Source organism: Embiotoca jacksoni, unplaced genomic scaffold (assembly GCF_022577435.1).
Source record: "Embiotoca jacksoni isolate LCO1_2020_lvr unplaced genomic scaffold, fEmbJac1.0.p SCAF_31, whole genome shotgun sequence".
NCBI classification, from domain to species: domain Eukaryota; kingdom Metazoa; phylum Chordata; class Actinopteri; family Embiotocidae; genus Embiotoca; species Embiotoca jacksoni.
The window spans coordinates 4928447-4947011 of record NW_027185383.1 but is presented as its reverse complement, the minus strand read 5'-3'; the positions used below and the strand labels follow the sequence as shown (position 1 = coordinate 4947011).

Sequence of the window (18565 nt, the reverse complement as noted above, 5' to 3'; positions counted from 1 at the left end):
GTTTTGGAGTGGGAGAGCTTTTAGGCCTAATGGCTGAGTGTGTGTGCGTGTGTGTATGTGTGTGTGTGTGTGTGTGTGTGTGTGTGGGGGGGGGGGGTGGTAGTAGTAGTAGTAGTAGTAGTATGGTCGGGTGGGTGGGTGGGTGGGTGGTGGTGGTGGTGGGGTGTTGGACAGTGTATGGAGACAGTAGACAGAGTTTGTGTTGTGTGTTTAAAGGACAGACACAGCTGTCATTGAGCCCTGACATCTGCTGGCACACACACACACACACACACACACAAACACAAACACACACACACACACACACACACACACACACACACACACACACACACACACACACACACACGCGCGCGCGCGCAAACACATAAAATCCAGGAGCTGGCATGTCATTTTTTTTTTTTTTATAATTAGACTATCAATTAATGAACCCTGTTTTTACTTACATCCATCAAGGCTAGAAAGTGAATACAAAATATTATTTGTGCCATTTAAGAAGCAATCCTCCTCTGACTTCTCTTACACTGTTTGATACTGTCGGTGCATGAGGTGCAGACCTGCTTTTCAATGACAACATTTTAATTTAATTTTCTTTTGGCCATTACCTCCAATTCAAATTAATATTTAAATGTCACTGCTTTTCTGTAACCTTTAATCTGCACTATAAATTCACCACAATTTTGTAACTTTTTATGCTTTTCAGTTTTGAATGTGTAGGCCTTGGAATAAAGGCTCTGACCTCATCTCGCCTCGCAGACTAGTCTCCATTTGCTCATAGATGTTGGGATGAATGAATATTATGTTCTTCTCAAGTAGGGTTCAACAGGTGGGGGGTGGTGGGGCTCAATGGGCTTAGCAGGATGCAATACTGTGGTGCACCACAAAGTGAGATGGGAAATAAACAGCCAAATTGGAAGGATGTGTTTGGTGGATGGTGTGGAGAGTGAGTACATGAACTGGTGCGCAGGCTCGGCTTTATTTCTGTTGGAGCCTTTGGTTTATTTATTCATTGAATTGGTCAAAGATATGATCAGGATTTGTTTTTATCCCTGATAGAAAGTGTGGCACTGTCAGCTCGACTGTCAGCTTAAGTCCATGTCAAGAAATTTTGTCAGAGGATGAAGCCTGTTGATTGATTATCCCTTGACTCTTTATCTGGCATAATAATATTGAAATCACATTTGTCCACTACTTTGGTTTACAGCCAATTACTTGTTTAATAGCAGTTTTACACACAAGTCCCATTTGTGTTTTGCTTTTTAATGCAAAAAGAAAACAATGATAGCATAGTGACATGTCACCATGCATAGACATATATATGTCAATGGGTGACATGCTAAAATAAACTAACATGGTAATGATTATAGGCTACCAGATAAACATCAGTTAGCATTTTGCTTTTTATCTACTGTGGCTAAGGACAGCCTTATATAGCATGACCTTAGACTGTTGTTATCAGGTGTTTTCATTGAGGTGAGAGATGAACTTAGTGCGCTGGGTGTTTATTTGTTTGAGGATTAATAAGCTATTTGTGATCAGCACAACAAGCTGTACAGAGAGCTGAAGTCACAAAATGGCCTCTGAGCTAGCACCTGTTCCAAGGACTTCAGGTTGGAAACAAAATAATTGTACAAAGACTCGAGAATTATTGTACGTCAATGACATTTAAAAGCCTAAAACAGAGTTGTAATTCAGTCCCTGTAATTCTGTGCCATAGTTCTAGTATAGTCAGATTGACTGCAATGGCCTCTAACTACAGAGCTTGTGGTTGTGAAGGGCAGCAGTGACTCTCTCAGGAGAGGACAGCAGAGATGTGATTAGATCATTTTAAGGACAGATCCAAGGTCAGAATAATCAGGCTGGCTCCAAAATAGCATTAGTTTTTATTTTACCTTTGTTTAAATTATATTGAAATTGTCATAACCCACATTCAGGGGTTTTTGGAACCACTGAACGTATGTCATACAAAAGCCTGAAGTATTGCATTGTAAAGAACAAATAACCATTGTAAACCTGCAACCAACAGTAATCTCAGTGAGCTGCTCTTTAAATGTCTTTAAAAAAACTATTGTGCTTTCCATATTCAAAAAACATTCCATTTGCTACAAGACACGGAACTCTTTCAGATTTCGAGTAGGTAAAGCCACATTTATTTTGTGAACACTACAAAAACAAAATAAATCCTCCTTGCCATTATAACTAACGTGTTGTCCATTTTCATAAAAGTAATCTTCTAGTTTTAAATGCTCTTGTCGTGATCGCTGCAAACCTCTGCTACCTTCTACACTGTTCACTCCTCTCTGTGCTGATGTCACCCACAACAGCTTGCTCTTGCACTCACCTATAGCTACAAAACAGCAACTGGGAACTGTGGGTAATAACACATCTTGGCAGTTCGCTTTGATGATCCAGTCCATTGGCTGCTGCGACTTCAGTCAGGTAGCAGGTATAGAAAATACATTTCCACTTGGACTCCAAGAGAACATACATGCTCACAGTATGTTCACCAGATTGTGGGAGGATGAAAGCCATTTTGCTTGCAATTCACTGCACCAGCATTTCACTGTAAGTTGCTGATGAACTCAAACATTGGGATTTTTCAATTTTAGGAGTGAAGTAGGCGTTTCCTCGCTTATGGACCTCTCTTTATTTTTCTTGAACAGGTTCTTTGTCGGTTTATTTTTACATCAGAAAGTGTCAGCATATATAATTTCTATAGCTTCACAATGAGTATACATCCAGACACTAATGCTGTTCCTATGTGATTTCCCCCCCCCCCACACAAACCTATCATCTAGCTCATCAACTACCCCTCTTGATGTCAGTGTGAGTCTAATTTTTTCTATTTGTTTCAAATTAAGGGTCCTAAACTCTGCATGTAGATCAGCTGACATAATTTGCTTTTACACCAAACCTGAGATCATACTAATGACAAATGATAAGATCAACAAATCGACTCCTCTTAAAGGACACATTCGCTCAATATGAAATAGATGACTGCTATTGTCGTTAAAGAGCAGGGTTGGCGTTTATCGTACACATGGATGAGAAGAAAAATCACCAGGAAACCACACAAATGAAGTTACCCCGGCTCCCGCTAGAACTTTGTTTGACCGCACATGCATCCCCAAACGACGGCAAGCAACTTACATCATCATGACAAAAGCAAACACACACCCACCTCCTCATCATCCAATTTTATAACATTTCCGTTTTTTATGCAAGGCCCATTATGACCTTTATGATGATACCTTTCCGGTTCAGGTTAGTTTACAACAGTTTGGCTTGTGTTTACTTTCCATTCAGTCTTCTGAGAATTACATAAGTGAGCTCAAATGGTATGCTGTTGACTAGCTGTGTCTATGACTGATTGACAACTAATCTCTCCACCAGCAATCCCTTCCTGTGGATTCACTCAGGCCATAGGCAATCTGAGTCACTAATGAGATATGGTTTTGCATTCAAAAAGGCAGAAAAAAACCTATTCCCCTGCTGTTTGGGTTGTCTTTTACCACAATGTGCCCGCTATAGCAGACTGATAATGATTTTTTAATGATTCTCATCGTCATCAAAAATAGCCAACCCTGGATCCTTTCTGATGCTGTCTTTTTTTTAGCTGTCTTTTGCAGTGTTTCAGTCATTTTCCCACAATCCATCTGTCTGAAGCACATTCAGTATTCATTGCATTGGATCTCTTTAACCTTGATGGCTCTGATGTGACCGACTGTGGTGATGAATCCTATGTTTTGGTGGAAGATGGGCACATAGACGTTGATTTATAAGGTCAGACTATTTGTTTGTGGTTGAGTGTTTTCTGTTTATTTATCCCATTTTGGGGACTTATCTGCCATCTGGGGACGAAAAAAAAAAAAATCGAGTCCCCACACAGTTAACAATTAATTTGGAGATTTTAAAATTGAAGTTAGAATTATGGCCAGCTTAGAGCAAAGGTTGGAGTTCGGCATGAAGCGGATATGGCTAAGCCTCCAGGGGACTGAATTTAAGTCAGTGCCGTCATGAAGTTAGTCGTGTGTGTGTGTTGGTGTGTAGCACACGGAGATAAAAAGGTTGATCTGGTAACAGGGAGTGGGGTAATCTCTATGTGTTTGAATCCACATGGGGTCACGCTGAGGCACACTGAGGGGTAAGATGAGGCAGGAGGGCAAATGGGCAGTGTGTGTGTTAGAAGTGGGGGAGGGGGGCAGGTGGTCACAATTAGAACCATCAACTGACCTGCTCGGAGAGCTGCTTGCCTCTGAGGAAGAAGCCCAGCAGGCAGCCGATTACCACGGCCAGCACAGACAGGATGAGAAGTCCGTTCTGCTTGCAGACGTTCTTCACCCGTCCCCACACTTCATCCAGTGCCACCGCCATCCTCCTCCACCGCCGCCTCCTCCTGTTTGTCCGGGTCCTGACTGCAACTTCGCAACCCCCTCAGATAAAACCACCAGAGCAAACCCCCACCCTTTCCACCTCTTATTCAGCCATATAGAGCCAATGCAGATCCAGCAGCTGCCACCACACAGGAGCAAATATCAGAGTGTGGATGCAGCAGGTGGGGTGAAATAAATGGACACAGACTGATGACAGAGAAGGAGGGCTTGTTGGACAAAAAAACAACTGAGAAAGTAAAAAGTTAAAAAAAGCGATTTGGTTAATGGCAGATTAAAAGCAAAATTAATTAAAATTAAAGAGGTAGTCGTCCAAAAATAAAGCACTTCAGGAGTTTCTGCGTTTCTCCTCCGACCTGCTTCCTTCGTTGTTTCACATTAGACTAAGAGCATCATAGACACACTCACTATCTCTGTCAATCTGCGTCTGTCTCTTTTTCCTGTCAGTCAACCCCTCCGCCCTCTCACCCCACCCTCCTTCTCCCCCTGCAGACTCATTCCCACTGGTGGCCAACAGGGGGCTCTGCGACAGCTGGTGGTATTGTCATCAGGGTTAATACTACGATCCCATTAGGCTGCACTGCACAACTCAGATCTAAGGCTGGATTAGAGACCTCTCTGAACAATTGGACAGCGGATTGTTCCAGGCCACCAAAAAGAAAAGAAGAAAAAAAATACACGTACAAATTGCACAAGTGATATGAGGTAAAGAGCCGTGCAAAACAACATCAGGACCTTACAGCCACGGTCAGTTGTCGTCCTGTGTTTCTCTTTCACAGAGGTATGGCACCGATAATTGAACATAGTGACGACAAGGAGATGTACATGTGTAACAACAGAAATCAGAACATTCGCAGACAGTTTTGTCAGAGGTCATTACAGCTGGTATAAACTGTGTGGGCGGCAGTACATTACAACCTCAGTGCTGCAAGTTGAGTGTACTGAAGTGATGTAACGATGAAATTTAAAGTTGTGCGACTACAGACCTGTGATCACAGTGACAGCACATTCAGCATCAGTGATATAATCAGCCTCTTCTCCATCACTTTGGTATTACTAATGTGAATTTATGTTTCAAGGATAAGACTGGCAATCGTATACTTTTGATAATCCTATGAAAGAATCAAAACTGCCTAGGTCTGTTTCTGGACCTTTTGTTCCTGCTGAAGATCTGATCTGGTTAAGTTCGTATACTTACATAAAAAAAAAAAAAAAAAAAGGATAATACGGCTGGATAATGTTAGTAAAACTGGTAAATAGTGCTTTTGTTAGAGAATTGTTTTTTCAAGTGCTAATTTGGCCACACCAGTGAGTTTTCATCGCAGAGGGACAGTGTATATTAGATTGACACGAAATAAGTATCCATGGTGATCATAATGAAGCAACATGGGATAGGTCATGATTTTTTAATTTCGAATAGTCAAATATAAACAATTGATTAATGTATGCGACTTTCGTCCTTCCTTATTCCCCCTGTTTTTACCAGCGCCTAGTTGTTTTGCATTACTCCCACTAGAAGGTGGGGATTTTGTCCACCAGCTGATATTAAACAACACAGGGAGAAGAAGATCACTGTATAACTTTGTGGCGTTGTGAAATGTGAAGCTACGGCGTGAACAGGAGAAACATATAAAGACGACTACAGCCATCAAAAAGTTCTGCGGCGCTCCTGCAAAACATAAATGAAGATGAGGTGCAGTGCAAACTCTGGAGTTAAAGCATGCTCTGTATGGAAAAGTGGATGTAGATTCTGGGTCTCAAAAGTGAGGCCAGTGCAGAAAAGCATTAAAGTGCAACACCACTGAGTGCTGCTAGCCTAGGTTGGCTAGCATAAACCAACAGTGAATAGCTAATTAGTTCTGAAGGATGTTTGCAGTTTATTTACCACCTTTCTATATAGAAGGCTGTTGATGGGCACTTAACTTAAATAAATGATCAGTAGCTAATTTAGCTCTAGTTAAAAAAAAAAAAAAAACTGATATCAGCCACTTATTAATTTCCAGTAACACAGCAAACAATCTGACACCAAAATGCTGAAGTCAAAGGGATTTCTGTGATGTAATTGCTAGATTTCTCATTGCATCAATTTCATTGATCGTCTATTCACAAAAAGCAATTGCATTGCTATAAATTGTATGAATAATGCATTCCTATAAAAAGCTAAGTTGGTCATGGATTTGGCAGAGCATGTTCTGCTGTATTGAGAGATGGGATGATACAGTCCAGGAACCAGCTGCACCCCCTTCTACCTTTAATTGGCTGCATTCCTCAGACCAACCTGCTCACAACCCTTTGACCTCATTCACAACCAAAGAAATTATTCAACCTGCCGAGGAGTCCTCTTGGAATAAGGAGACGAACACAGCATGCGAATACAAAATTGCACCCGAGAATAACAGTTACGTTGTGTTACTGGATCAGATGAGGTCTATTATACAGATGAACACACCAACCTTCATATGCGTTCTTCTGCGAGTGCAGGACAGTGTCAGCTGTAGTTAATGAATATACAAATCACTGTCAGACAGGATTTAATCTTTGGTATGGCTCGGTGAAATTCTCTCTTTGCTTTTCTCCTGTTTTGTATTTCTGGAGATAATACATTATTTTGCCTTGATTTTTTTCCCCTCTTTGTTCATTCGGAAAATCCTGCTTTGAATACCAATGTCTGTTCTCTTTGTTGTGCATTTTCAATCTCTAATGAGTCAGTGACTGAATAAAAAGCAAAATGATTGTTCCCTACCAAGACAGATGCATCTATTATACTGTTCGTGAACAGCCAAATTATTATTATATAGCATTTAATAGCTCTGTTTAATGTGTATACACAAATTGTGTTACAAGATTAGAAGATAAAGTCACTTTTACAACTTGGTCTCACTCCAAAGACTGTAATACAATCGTTCACTAGGGAATACCCTGTCAGTGTCACGTTTTGTCACACCTTGGCCCGAAAAGTACACGCATTTATGACCGTCCTCTTCTTATTCTTAGGGCATCAAATAAAACCCATGTTGTCAAAGCTGTTGGCGTCACAGATGTGCAAAAGGTACTCTTTAGCATCAGCGTGGTGACGACTGAGGCATAAGAAGAAGGTCATGTGACAAGTACAGAGCGCAACAAAGTCTGCATTGTACGGACGTTGAGCTGGTTGGATGAAATAGACACGGGATATTTACCTCAGAGACACCGGTTAGGGTCAGTAAGAAAGCAAGTCAATGTTTTTTTTTTAAGTTTTAAGTGTCTGACTGTTTGTAGTTCAATACTAATTATACTACAATACTATTCTACATTCAGACATCATGTGACAAAAAGCTACGTGCGGTCTCGCTACGTTAAACGGTAATAAAGTAAAACTAACCTGATGACGTCATGATGCTGGTTAGCTTTACTGAGGTGAAAACTAGCTATCGGCAATTCCATCCATCCATGAACTTTCAACAAAATTTAAAATGTTTTTCTTTGGATTCAGAGGGTGCAGAGGTACATATTTATGTTATAATGAGGTATCCCCATATTTTTTTTTTATATCACTGCAACATTGTCCTTCAAACATTGATGCTGTGTCCCTACCAATGTTGAGAGTAAATCTACGCCCTTTAACGTATTTAACTTGCGTAACATATGCTGAGTAACTAAATAAGTAAATTACAAATTTTAACCCAAACTCACTGTTTTCCTGAACCTAACCACGTGGTTTTTGTGGCCTAAATCTAAGGCACCATACGTGGTTTGCCGTAGCAAACCGTGACACTAACACACTTTGGTGTAATACACTTTAGTGTAATACAGAGTTAATGATTAAGGAACTTGAAGTCTTCCACATGCAAAACCCACAGCAAACCTAACTGAAAAAAGGGAGAATAAATATATGTTGGTCTCTCAGAAAGTGAACACCTGCTGTTCCCCGCTTGACTATGTGTTTTGTTTTGTGCTCACACGAATGAAGGCTTTTAAATACACCTGTGGTTTTGTGGTTTACTGTTTTTTTTCTCTGATAAAAGCTTTCTATAACACAGACTTGCCTGCAATTGGCCATTTGCTGAGCTACATGTACATTAAAGTGATGGTGGTAGATTCATCACTCCATTCTCAAAGGGGTGGTTTATGCAATGACTAAGCGATGACTCAGAAAGAGGAAGACAAAAGCAGGCTTCTTATTTAGAGTTTTATGACAGCTATGCAGGCACCTTGCAATCGAGTGCGTGGATCTAGAACAATACAATCACACATTTCAATTATTTCTGTGGAGAATTTAAAACCTTTTTTTTATTTTTTATTTTTTTTTTACAGATATTAACCTTTACTCTTGTGAAATATATTGTTGAAGACAAGAAAAAAAAAAAAGATTCTCCAGGATGTAATAAAAGCAGCAAAAGAGCTGCAAACTGGTTTCATTGATTTCACCACCAAAGAGTTCAGATCTCCATCACCCTGATCACACTGTAGTCCTGCACCATTCAAATAGTTTGTTTCATTTCTATTATTAACAGTACCACACGTGTGCCACATGGAGAAAACTGAAGGCTGGTCTTTTATGTTAACATAACAAGCTTTCACATTATGGGTGATATTACTCTAATTGTAATCCCAGATGCCACATCTGTTGTGAGGCTGCTGTGTAATCCGTGACTGTATGGGGCTCTGGGATGTGCCGTTGACTGCAGCCAAATATGCGGACTCAGATGTGAGCAGGCACCTCCATGAAGAATCTGTTCATCACTAAGGCTGCACAGAACATCATTTAGAAAATATATTACACAGCCCACTTTAGTCATAAATCAGAAAAAAGGCTGGAAAAGGACTGTGGAAAATAAAGTCACTTCAGCAGACACTTTTCAACAGTTTTCTTATCAGTCTGTGATGAGCCAAGGGACATGGGGACCTCATGCAAAATCAAAATGGACACGTTTGCAAGGCACAAATAAGCACAAAGGGTAGTGAGGTGGATATTGATGGGTGAATTTGAATGATTTCCCATTTGTTATCTTTTAGATTCCTGTCAGAGAGAACCTCAGTTAAAAAAAACATTTCTCCTTATTGTCTTATTCTATGCTCTGCTCGGTCTTTGCCATTGTTATAGCAAATACAAATCCACCTTGAATGCGTAAATGTTTATATCTTTATTTTAAAATCCCATGGACTGCATATTTTTTCAAACCAAAGAGAGGCAAGACACTTCAAACTAAAATCTTTATTTACAGAAATAGCTTAACATATTGGAAAATAAGCCGGTCTGCTTTATAGCTAGTTTCGGCACTTGATCAAAATCAGCAACCGAGTTAATCCCGTTTTTGTGAGCGTGGTGCGTGCGCGCTGTGATTTCTCTACGGACATGAGCAGAGAGCGCACATCGCTTTTTCTGTCAAACTCTGAAAATTGACATAGGAGACTTCTTCAATGCTTCATAAAGCCCACAGCAGTGAAGCAATGAGCGACATTCGTCTTTCAAGAGGGGCAGAAAGTCACTGCCCAAAATGTGAACATTTAAAAAGGCGCATCAGGTCAGGGGTATGACCGGGTGGATTTTCTTTGACATTCGCGAGGTTGTGCACCGCAAATTTGTCCACCAGAGTCAGACTGTCAACACAGAATTTAACTGTGACGTTTTCAGGCGTCTGCTGGAAAACATTCGGTGGGAACAACCTAAACTATGGTGCCATGGCAGTTGGGTTCCCCAACATGACAACGTGCCTGCTCACAGAAGGTTTTAAAATGGGCACATTTCTTAGATGCAAAAACACAATCGTCTCTCTCCACCTCTCCTACTCACCGAATGTGACTCTCTGCCACTTCTTTCAGTTCCTCCCCAAAAAATTGACTTAAAGCGTGATGTAGGCTCTCTGCTCAAATTTTAGGTGCATGGAAAACTGCCATGCACACCGACTGGTGCTCACCAAAATTTGTGCAACTCCTGGACTGATTTTGATCAAGCAATGACATTTTAAATTGGCCAACTTACTGACAACCACATCACGGTGCACAACAGAAGCAGTCTCCGAACTTTTTGAGCTACTCTTGCACACACTATTGAAAACCTTGTTTTGAGTATCATATTCTATATCTGCCAAAAGATCCCCTTCAGCTTAGCTCAGCAGAAAGACTATATTACACTGTCCAGAAATGTAAGACCACATGTGTGAAAATTCTTGTGATCTCTGTAATAACTACACATATAGAATCTGTAGTTAATACAATGAAAAAAAAGAAAAAAAAAAGTGCTGGGAAATAGACAAGCAGTTTATATTTTCCTGGCATTCATCTCTGATTAAAAATGAGTATTTTCAAAACTCTAAGTCAGTAATTTCATAAATGTTACTTTTACGCTGAAAGGCATTAAACAATTGCACTCCAATTCGCCCAAGTTAATTCTAATTTGTTACAGACAATAGTTTTTACATCGACACATAAGATTGCAATTATGAGAAGATTTGTTGGAAATAATTGTATTATTTCAGAGACAAATGTTGCCTGTGCTTAGCCATGTCGCATGATGTGACGTCACTTGGAAAATTGGGTCTGGAACATAGTAACACATGTACAAGTATACAGTAGGATCCTCTGCTCTTAGTAATTACCAGCACCGTACAAAGTCTATGAAACCAAATCAATGACTGTTGGCTGTCTGATGTTGTATCTCCAAAGCAACTTTTCAAAAGCTAAGAATGACAGTCTAAATTTCAGCTTGGTGACTTTATTTTTTTGCAAATTCAACTAGCTTTTCAGTAGTCTGTTCAGTTTGAAAAGAAAGGGATTTCTCGAGTTCAAATGGTGTGAAACTGAGTTGAGCTTGACAAAGATTTGGAGATAGCGTCTTTATTTTTACATTTGTAGTGTGTTAAATCAGATGTATAAACTGAACATGCTTCAGTAAAACAATAACAACAAGAATAAATGTATAATGTATGAAATGGAGTAAGTGTGAAATTGTATTTTTTCAAGTGAAACACGTTCACTGATGTTGCCGTCGGGTACTGAATGTAATATGCAGAATAGAAAATGTCAGGATGTCACAGACTGGTGATTCTTTGGTTCGGTCTCCTCTCTGTTGCTGTGAGATTGTTAAAACGCAGCTCTTTCTTCTTTTTTTTTAACTCTGCCCATCTGGTATTTTCTGCTAGTATTCAGACACTGTTATCCACCATACTCCTACCAGTCGAGGTGTTATTATATCTTGGACTAATTTAGGCTTTTGGAGGAAAGGTCGAGCTCTGGGATTGTCATCAAGGTGAATGCTGACACATTGTATTAAGGTACATTACATCCAAAGGAGCAAATCCTGTTGTTAAATTCCACAGTTTTGTACAGTGCAAGCAATGGCATACCTAAAACACCAATTAGAGCCAAAGCTCCAGCTCATGCTTGCATTGTTGTGGTGATGGTTGTTGCTATGCAGCCCACAGAGGTGGTCAGAGTAATCTGTCATGTGGCAGGGTGCAGTGATGGAGGATGTTTACCGATGGTTTTCAGCGGGGCTAATGGGGGGTGGGCAGATGGATGGGAGGGAGAAGCAGAAGGGGGAGGAGGAAGCGGATGGAGAGCAGGTCGGATTGAGGGGTGGGGTGTCGGTGGTTGGGGTCATTGCACCGCTCTGATCGCTTGCCTTTCACAAATGAACAAATAATGAGAGGATGGATTTCCATTTGAAACACACACTCCACTGAAGATGTGTGTTCGTGACTGTAATATGTGCATCTTTATTTGTGTCTGAGCGTCCGTGACACACACACACACACACACACACACACACACACACACACACACACACACACACACACACACACACACACACACACAAAATCAAATAATCCCCTTTCTTCTGCCAATTTTCCCTGTTTCTGGATTGGTCTGGCAGGGATAATCTGGGATTAGAACGAGCAGTCAGGGATGGTGCGCTACTCATTCATTTAGACGAGGCAGACGTGTTCAACATCCACAGGTCATCCGCTGTGTGCCAGAGCATATTCCATTACATATCATCTCAGGGCGAAATTTTGCAGATTCGGGCGCTTTGCTCGCTAAATCGAGAGCAAGAACGAATGTGGCTGCTGCAATGGAGCGACTGATTGAAAGGGTCCAATAATCTGACCTCCATCTTTTCCCCTACAAATGGTCTTTCTCTGCCCCTCTGACACTTTTTCCTGTTGATGTTCAGAAATCCAGATTATTCCAGTATTATTATGTTTTGATATGTTGTGATGGAAAACACTGTCTGTTGGTGGGAGATTATTCTGGTTGACAACCTCTGGCTCACTATTTGCTCGTTTTGCTCATAATATTGGTGACATCCATCTTTTCCCTCTGACGCCCGCTTTGTGACGCTCGGATTGTTTTTATTGGCTCAGTGAGAGGACACAATGAGCAAAGCCAGAAAGAGAGAAACTGGATCAGGGTGGTGTTCCTGTTCAAAACAGACCTAATCAATGCATTCTCCTCTTTTTCATTTATTCCATGCAAAATTGTTTGTAGTATGTGTTCATTTCAGCCTTTGAATCTATCAGAGTTCAATTAAATTCCACACTTTCCAACCTTTTGGAAGTTGGAAATCTCTGATGCTCTGATGCCTAATGATGTACGTGAGAGATTGATGCTCACAACCAATAAAACATTGATTGGAGAGGTCCTCTGCCTCCTCAAACTGATGGCTGAAAATACAAACTTTCATGTGTGGACTCCTCTCACCAGAGCATGTTCCCCTGTGCCCTGTCACTCTCATCGAAGTCACTGATCCTGGAGTCCAGAGGTCTCATTAAAAAAATATTATGTTTAGGTAGATACGAGCAAAAACAGAGCAACAATGAGACTTTTTATGTGGGCGTAGTGTTTCTGTTGACCTTTTTACAGCCAGGCTGGCAGGTGCGAGTAGCGAGTAACTGGAAATTCTGGCAAGGTTTTTGTTCATTCATTATCAGATCTGATAGTAATTGAGGAATATTACATTCAAGTCCCAGATACACATATGTCTAACTTATGTGGCTTGTGCGATAACAAACACATTTCTTTTCCCTGAGAGTCATTTTATGTATTCACACAGATGCTCTGCTCTCTGGCTTCACCATATAGTCAGACACGATCAACAAATTTAACAGTTTCTCTTCATGCAGGCCTCTCAAATGGAAAATAAATGCCATAAAATAGGCTTAATAAGAATGCGCCTATATTAGTCCCTGTTAGACCTATTTCAAACTGAGTGAGTGAATGAGTCATACTGAGCTTGAGGGTCAACTGAATAAGAGAAGACAACTACATGGAGCTTTTATGTCTGTTCGACGTCACGGAGACATTGAACAGAATCCACTAAAGTATGAGAACCATCAGCAGGGACCAGTCCTTTTTTTTTGTTGAAAAGATAATTAATTTCCAGGTTTCAATTTTACTGTGACCTGATGTATTAAAAAGATATCTGACTGGAAACAAAAGCGAGAACCCAGTTGTAGAGAAACTAAAGAGAGGACTGCCAAACAATTTATGACAAAAAAAAGTCAAAAGTGCAAATGTCTTTTATAATGTTAACACAATCGTAACATATAACAGTAAGTAGATGAGAAACACAACTTAATGAGTCAAGTCAAGGCTCCATAACCATTTGTGTAACAAGACAAATCCAGGTCCTCACGTATGGGTGATATGGTGCCGTGCCAGTAAGGAGAATGTGCAAAGCGGGGGGGGAGTGGTAGACTTACTCATCAAGTTTCTAAGCAACCGCCATATCTGAGCAATCTTTACATGAAGTAGGAGTTTAAAGCTCTGTAACCTGTCAGTCTTTTTCTGCCACACGGTCCACAATGTTAGCTTAAAATATTCAAAGAAATTACCATGGTGACCAAAAACCTTTGATCAGATTTTTTTAATCTATATATTTAATCTAGGTGACATGCCAACAGAGCACTAGTGGTGGCTGGTTGTGGCAAATACATCGATGAATTCACAGTTTGCATTAAAGATCATTTAAAAAAAATTACCCAAGTGCTATTTATCAAAGCTAAATCAACTGAGCACTCGCATGTTGTCCCTTTGCGTTAGCTCTGTAACTGCTGCAATCAACTGAGCATCATTTTAGGGTTTTGTTTCTGTCCGCCTAATAACTGGAAGTCCAATGTTAGCTCTGTTTTGCTCCAAATCCTGGAGTAAATATTTGTCCATTTAGCAGTTTATAGTTGTCCACGTTCTTCCCCAGCTCGTCACACTCTGCCTGCCTGCTGTTTGGTGGTGCTGGACAAACTAAAGCAATGACCTGAAATCCACTAAAAGCCAACAGGGTACCCAAGGGGAGTGCAGAGTTGGGTGATAACTGTCTCGTTGAGGAACCCCTTCTACGGTGGCCCTGAGGGTCAAAACAAACGGACATTTCACAAAATTCTAAAACATTTAATCTGATGTAATGCGGGTTTGTGTTCACTTGTAAATCCAACATGTCGTACTACGATGGCCTCCATCCTGGTATACAGCTGCACCTGAAGTAGCATACCATTAGCCACTTTTCCATGTTACTCAATGTGTCTCCACATTTTTGCATTTTGTAAAATGTTGCGTTTTGTGAATTGTTGTTGTGTTTGGACCCTCTGGGCCAACGTACCTTTCACAATAGTTCTTTGTCGTTGATATAAAAAATACTGATCAATACAAAACAATCAGGCATTTCTCATTATTTGAAGACATAGACCTTTTTCAAAGTTCAAGTTGAAACTCCCTGCACCAACGGGAAAGATAAAGAAGCAAAAAGTTCCCCCCTTAATGGTACAACAGAGTACAACAGGAGTGTCAGGGACATGTGGTCTGTTCATGGATACAAAAATTCAAAGTCACCTACATGGATGTGTAACAACACATTAGTATTTAATGGGATCGATGGAGAAGATTCTAAAGGTGTTTGTATGAGAGCAGAGTTTGTTGAGGGAATATTAAATATATTATGAATTCATAATATAGCAATATTCCATAAAGTCTGAGCTTAATTACATTGTATGATGTTCTCTGGCTGGAGCTTTCCACTCTGTTATTAGGTGCTGGCCATTGTAGAAAATATATAGGAGCTTTTAAATTTTTCCAGTTTCCACTTATTTTGATGTGACTACCAGTTAGATTTCAGAAACTGGCAATTATAGAAGATGGGAAATGACAGAAATGCATTACTATGTCAGGGCTTTAAGTGATTCACAATTTGACTCTAAATCACAGGGAACTGAGATATAGTAAATAGTTATAACTCAGTTATAAAACCTGATTATGAATAACCTTCAACAAGGCTGCGCTCTCACATGGTTTTTGTGCTACAGTGGTGCAGCAGTCCCTGTAGAGGTCATTTTAATGTTCTCACAATGAGCAGGCAGAGGTCATGAGTGTTTTAAACATGAGCTGTTGGTCAAACCGGCCAGATGTTTGTCTGAGCAGGTGTCCATCTTTCGTAACAGGCTTGTTGGATTGAGTGCTACCACCAGACTCACACTCTCTTGGCAGCACCGAGTTCATTCCTGGAAAGAGAATAATTTACTCATCATTTTTAAAGTGCCTTTAAGCCTACAAGTAGCCTGTGCATGGTCACTTAATATAGTTTTAGCTGATGCCATTTTTAAGCTAATTTGTGATTCAGCTATGTGGCAAATTAGGCAAACCCGACTGAAAATGAAAATGTACTTCTTCTACCATCAGTGACTCAGGTCACTTAACTTCCGATCTCTTAAGGCAATGCTGCTGCTCACTTACACAGATCTCTCCATTAATTTCTCCCTCTTGATTAAACCTCTGCTCAGGTTGTAGTTTGATAGAGCTATGATGCAAATTACATGACGTCACCAAACGATTGGTGATTGTACAAAACCCTTCCTTAGTGCACTCATTCACTAATTCTGATAGAATTTTTAAGGACCACCTCGCGGTTGTATGCCTCCACCAACCAGTGACATTGTAGTTTACATCCATGTCTGTCCTTGCTCATATGAGATATACAGTATGTGCTCACATGCTTGCCCAAAGAAGCTCATTAACAGTAGACAATGCTTCAAATATGGACGTTCCTGCAAAGAAGCTGCAAATTCTGAAAAGAAGGTGCTTCACGTTCATCCTCAATCCGATGGCAAAAATCTAGAGCCTACAGTGACAACGGTTTTAAGGTGGACCCCAAGATTTGTGTCACCATCTCAGTGTTTGAGCAAATGTGAAATATTGTCACATTTTACCCCTCTGTTCCTAAATATAGTGTTGAATAATGGACAGAAGTGACTTTTGCGGAACCTTATGGTGTCACAGTGAAATTCACGTTTGACCTTTTAGATATAAAGTATCCTCACCTGACCGTGTTTAGCTATTATACATTTGTGTGACATTACGTCATAATTAGCATATAAATTCTTGATTCATAGCCACAAACGTGTTTTGTGAGGTCACAGTGACTTTTGACCATCAAAATCTAATCAGTTCATCCTTGAATCAAAGTGAATGTTTATGCCACATCTGAAAAAAAAAAAATAAAATAAATCCCTCAAGGCGTTCTTGTGATGTCGCATTCAAAGTTTGAAGAAGTTCCCTCAAGGTTTTTTACATATATCATGTTCACGATAAATCACCACTTAAAAACACAATGGCTTCAGCATTGGCTGTTGCTGACACAAGTTAGAATATGCCTTCACCAGTTTGACAGATGTGCAGCCGTTTAGTTGCAAATACAGAAAACGGTACTTATGCATGTATATTTTGCCTGCCTCTTATCCATGATAGTTGCTCTCAACCTCATTTGGTGCAAGCTTGAATTAAAGTTGATTGGTCTCCTCCCACTCCTGCCATTATGACAAACAACTGCTTAATGCAGACAAACATTGTCCAGATTGTTCTTGTCTATTTAACAGTAAGTTCTCATCACCCCCTTCAGTACATGAACAGTGTCAATTAATACATCTCTGGGTGCTCTGAAACAAGCAGATGCTAATGACAAATTAAGTTGTTTTCTATTCCAGAAATACATTTCCAACCTAATAAGAAGATGATTGTTTTGCAGTACACTTTGATGTCACAGTGAAGTTGACCTTTGACCTTTTGATAAAATGTCATCATTTTCATCGTTATCCTATTTGACACTTAGAGTGAAATTTTGTCATAATTACTGAATCAATTCTTGAGTTATAGCCACATGAGTGTTTTGTGACCTGACAGACCTTTTACCATTTTTAAATCTAATCAGTTAATTCTTAAGTGAACATTTGTGCCACATTTGAAGAAATTCGAGGCGTCCCTGAGATATCGCATTGATGAGAATGGGAAAGTCAATCTGTTAGAGAAGTTCTCCTATGATTCATCACTGTATTGTGCTGATACGTGTACAGCTGTTCTTCTATATTTTGATGTCAAGACACACGCAATCCTGTGAAGAGGTCTAACTACCCAAAAGTGACAACAGCAAGATGGTTTTACGAGCAGGGAGAATGTTTGAAATGCAATTTTATTTCAGTGTATTGTAAAGTGTTGAAGTATTATCTGTAGAAGTACGCTCAGACATGTCAGCCAAATGTCAGAGATCATGTAAGAGTTCCCTGTATAACTTCTTTACAGTCATGTTACATGTAACAACAAATTATATGACATATGCAGGCACGGCACTGGTGATAATTTGTCCTCACGCTCACTAAAAGCTGGGAGCTGATATTCTGTACCGGCTTGTTCCTGCACCGCTGCAGAGGGATCTAGTGGCTCCATGTAGATACTTTATTTTCAGTTTAGAGGGTGAATTGCTTCCCTTTATTCCAATGTTAACTAAATATAATTACTATTATTTCACCCAAGGTCCAGTTTACCACAGTGTAGAATCAATAGGATCTGGACAATAACACTACTTGGAAAAATGAGTCACGTGTAGCTGACTGTAATAGGAGCAGCACTACTGGGTCACAGTGGACTGTAACACAGATATTATTGTGCTGTCATGAAGGAAGCATTTAAACGTGAATTAATTTAACACTACATGTTGAAACACTATAAAAACGGTCAAAACGTGACTATAAATATATAACATAGATACATACATCGAGTTTTGTCATGCACTGTGCAGCCTTGCGTCTCAGCGCCAATGCACCGTTGTAACCTACAGATTGTAAAGTGCGCGCTTGCGTGTGTGCGCAAAACAGAGAGAGAGAGAGAGCGAGAGAGAGAGAGAGAGAGAGAGAAAAGAGAGAGAGAGAGAGAAA

The 18565-nt window shown here is 40.1% G+C and overlaps 1 protein-coding gene across 1 annotated transcript in view; it reads right to left on the bottom strand.

Annotated features, from left to right (window-relative positions):
- slc1a7a (solute carrier family 1 member 7a) overlaps window positions 1-4374 on the bottom strand; it is a 31624-nt gene extending 27250 nt beyond the window's left edge. Inside the window, exon 1 of the mRNA XM_069164467.1 lies at window positions 4234-4374. Coding sequence (XP_069020568.1) covers window positions 4234-4374 — 141 coding nt within the window. The remainder of the gene's footprint in view (window positions 1-4233) is intronic.
- Between the last annotated feature and the right edge of the window lie 14191 nt (window positions 4375-18565).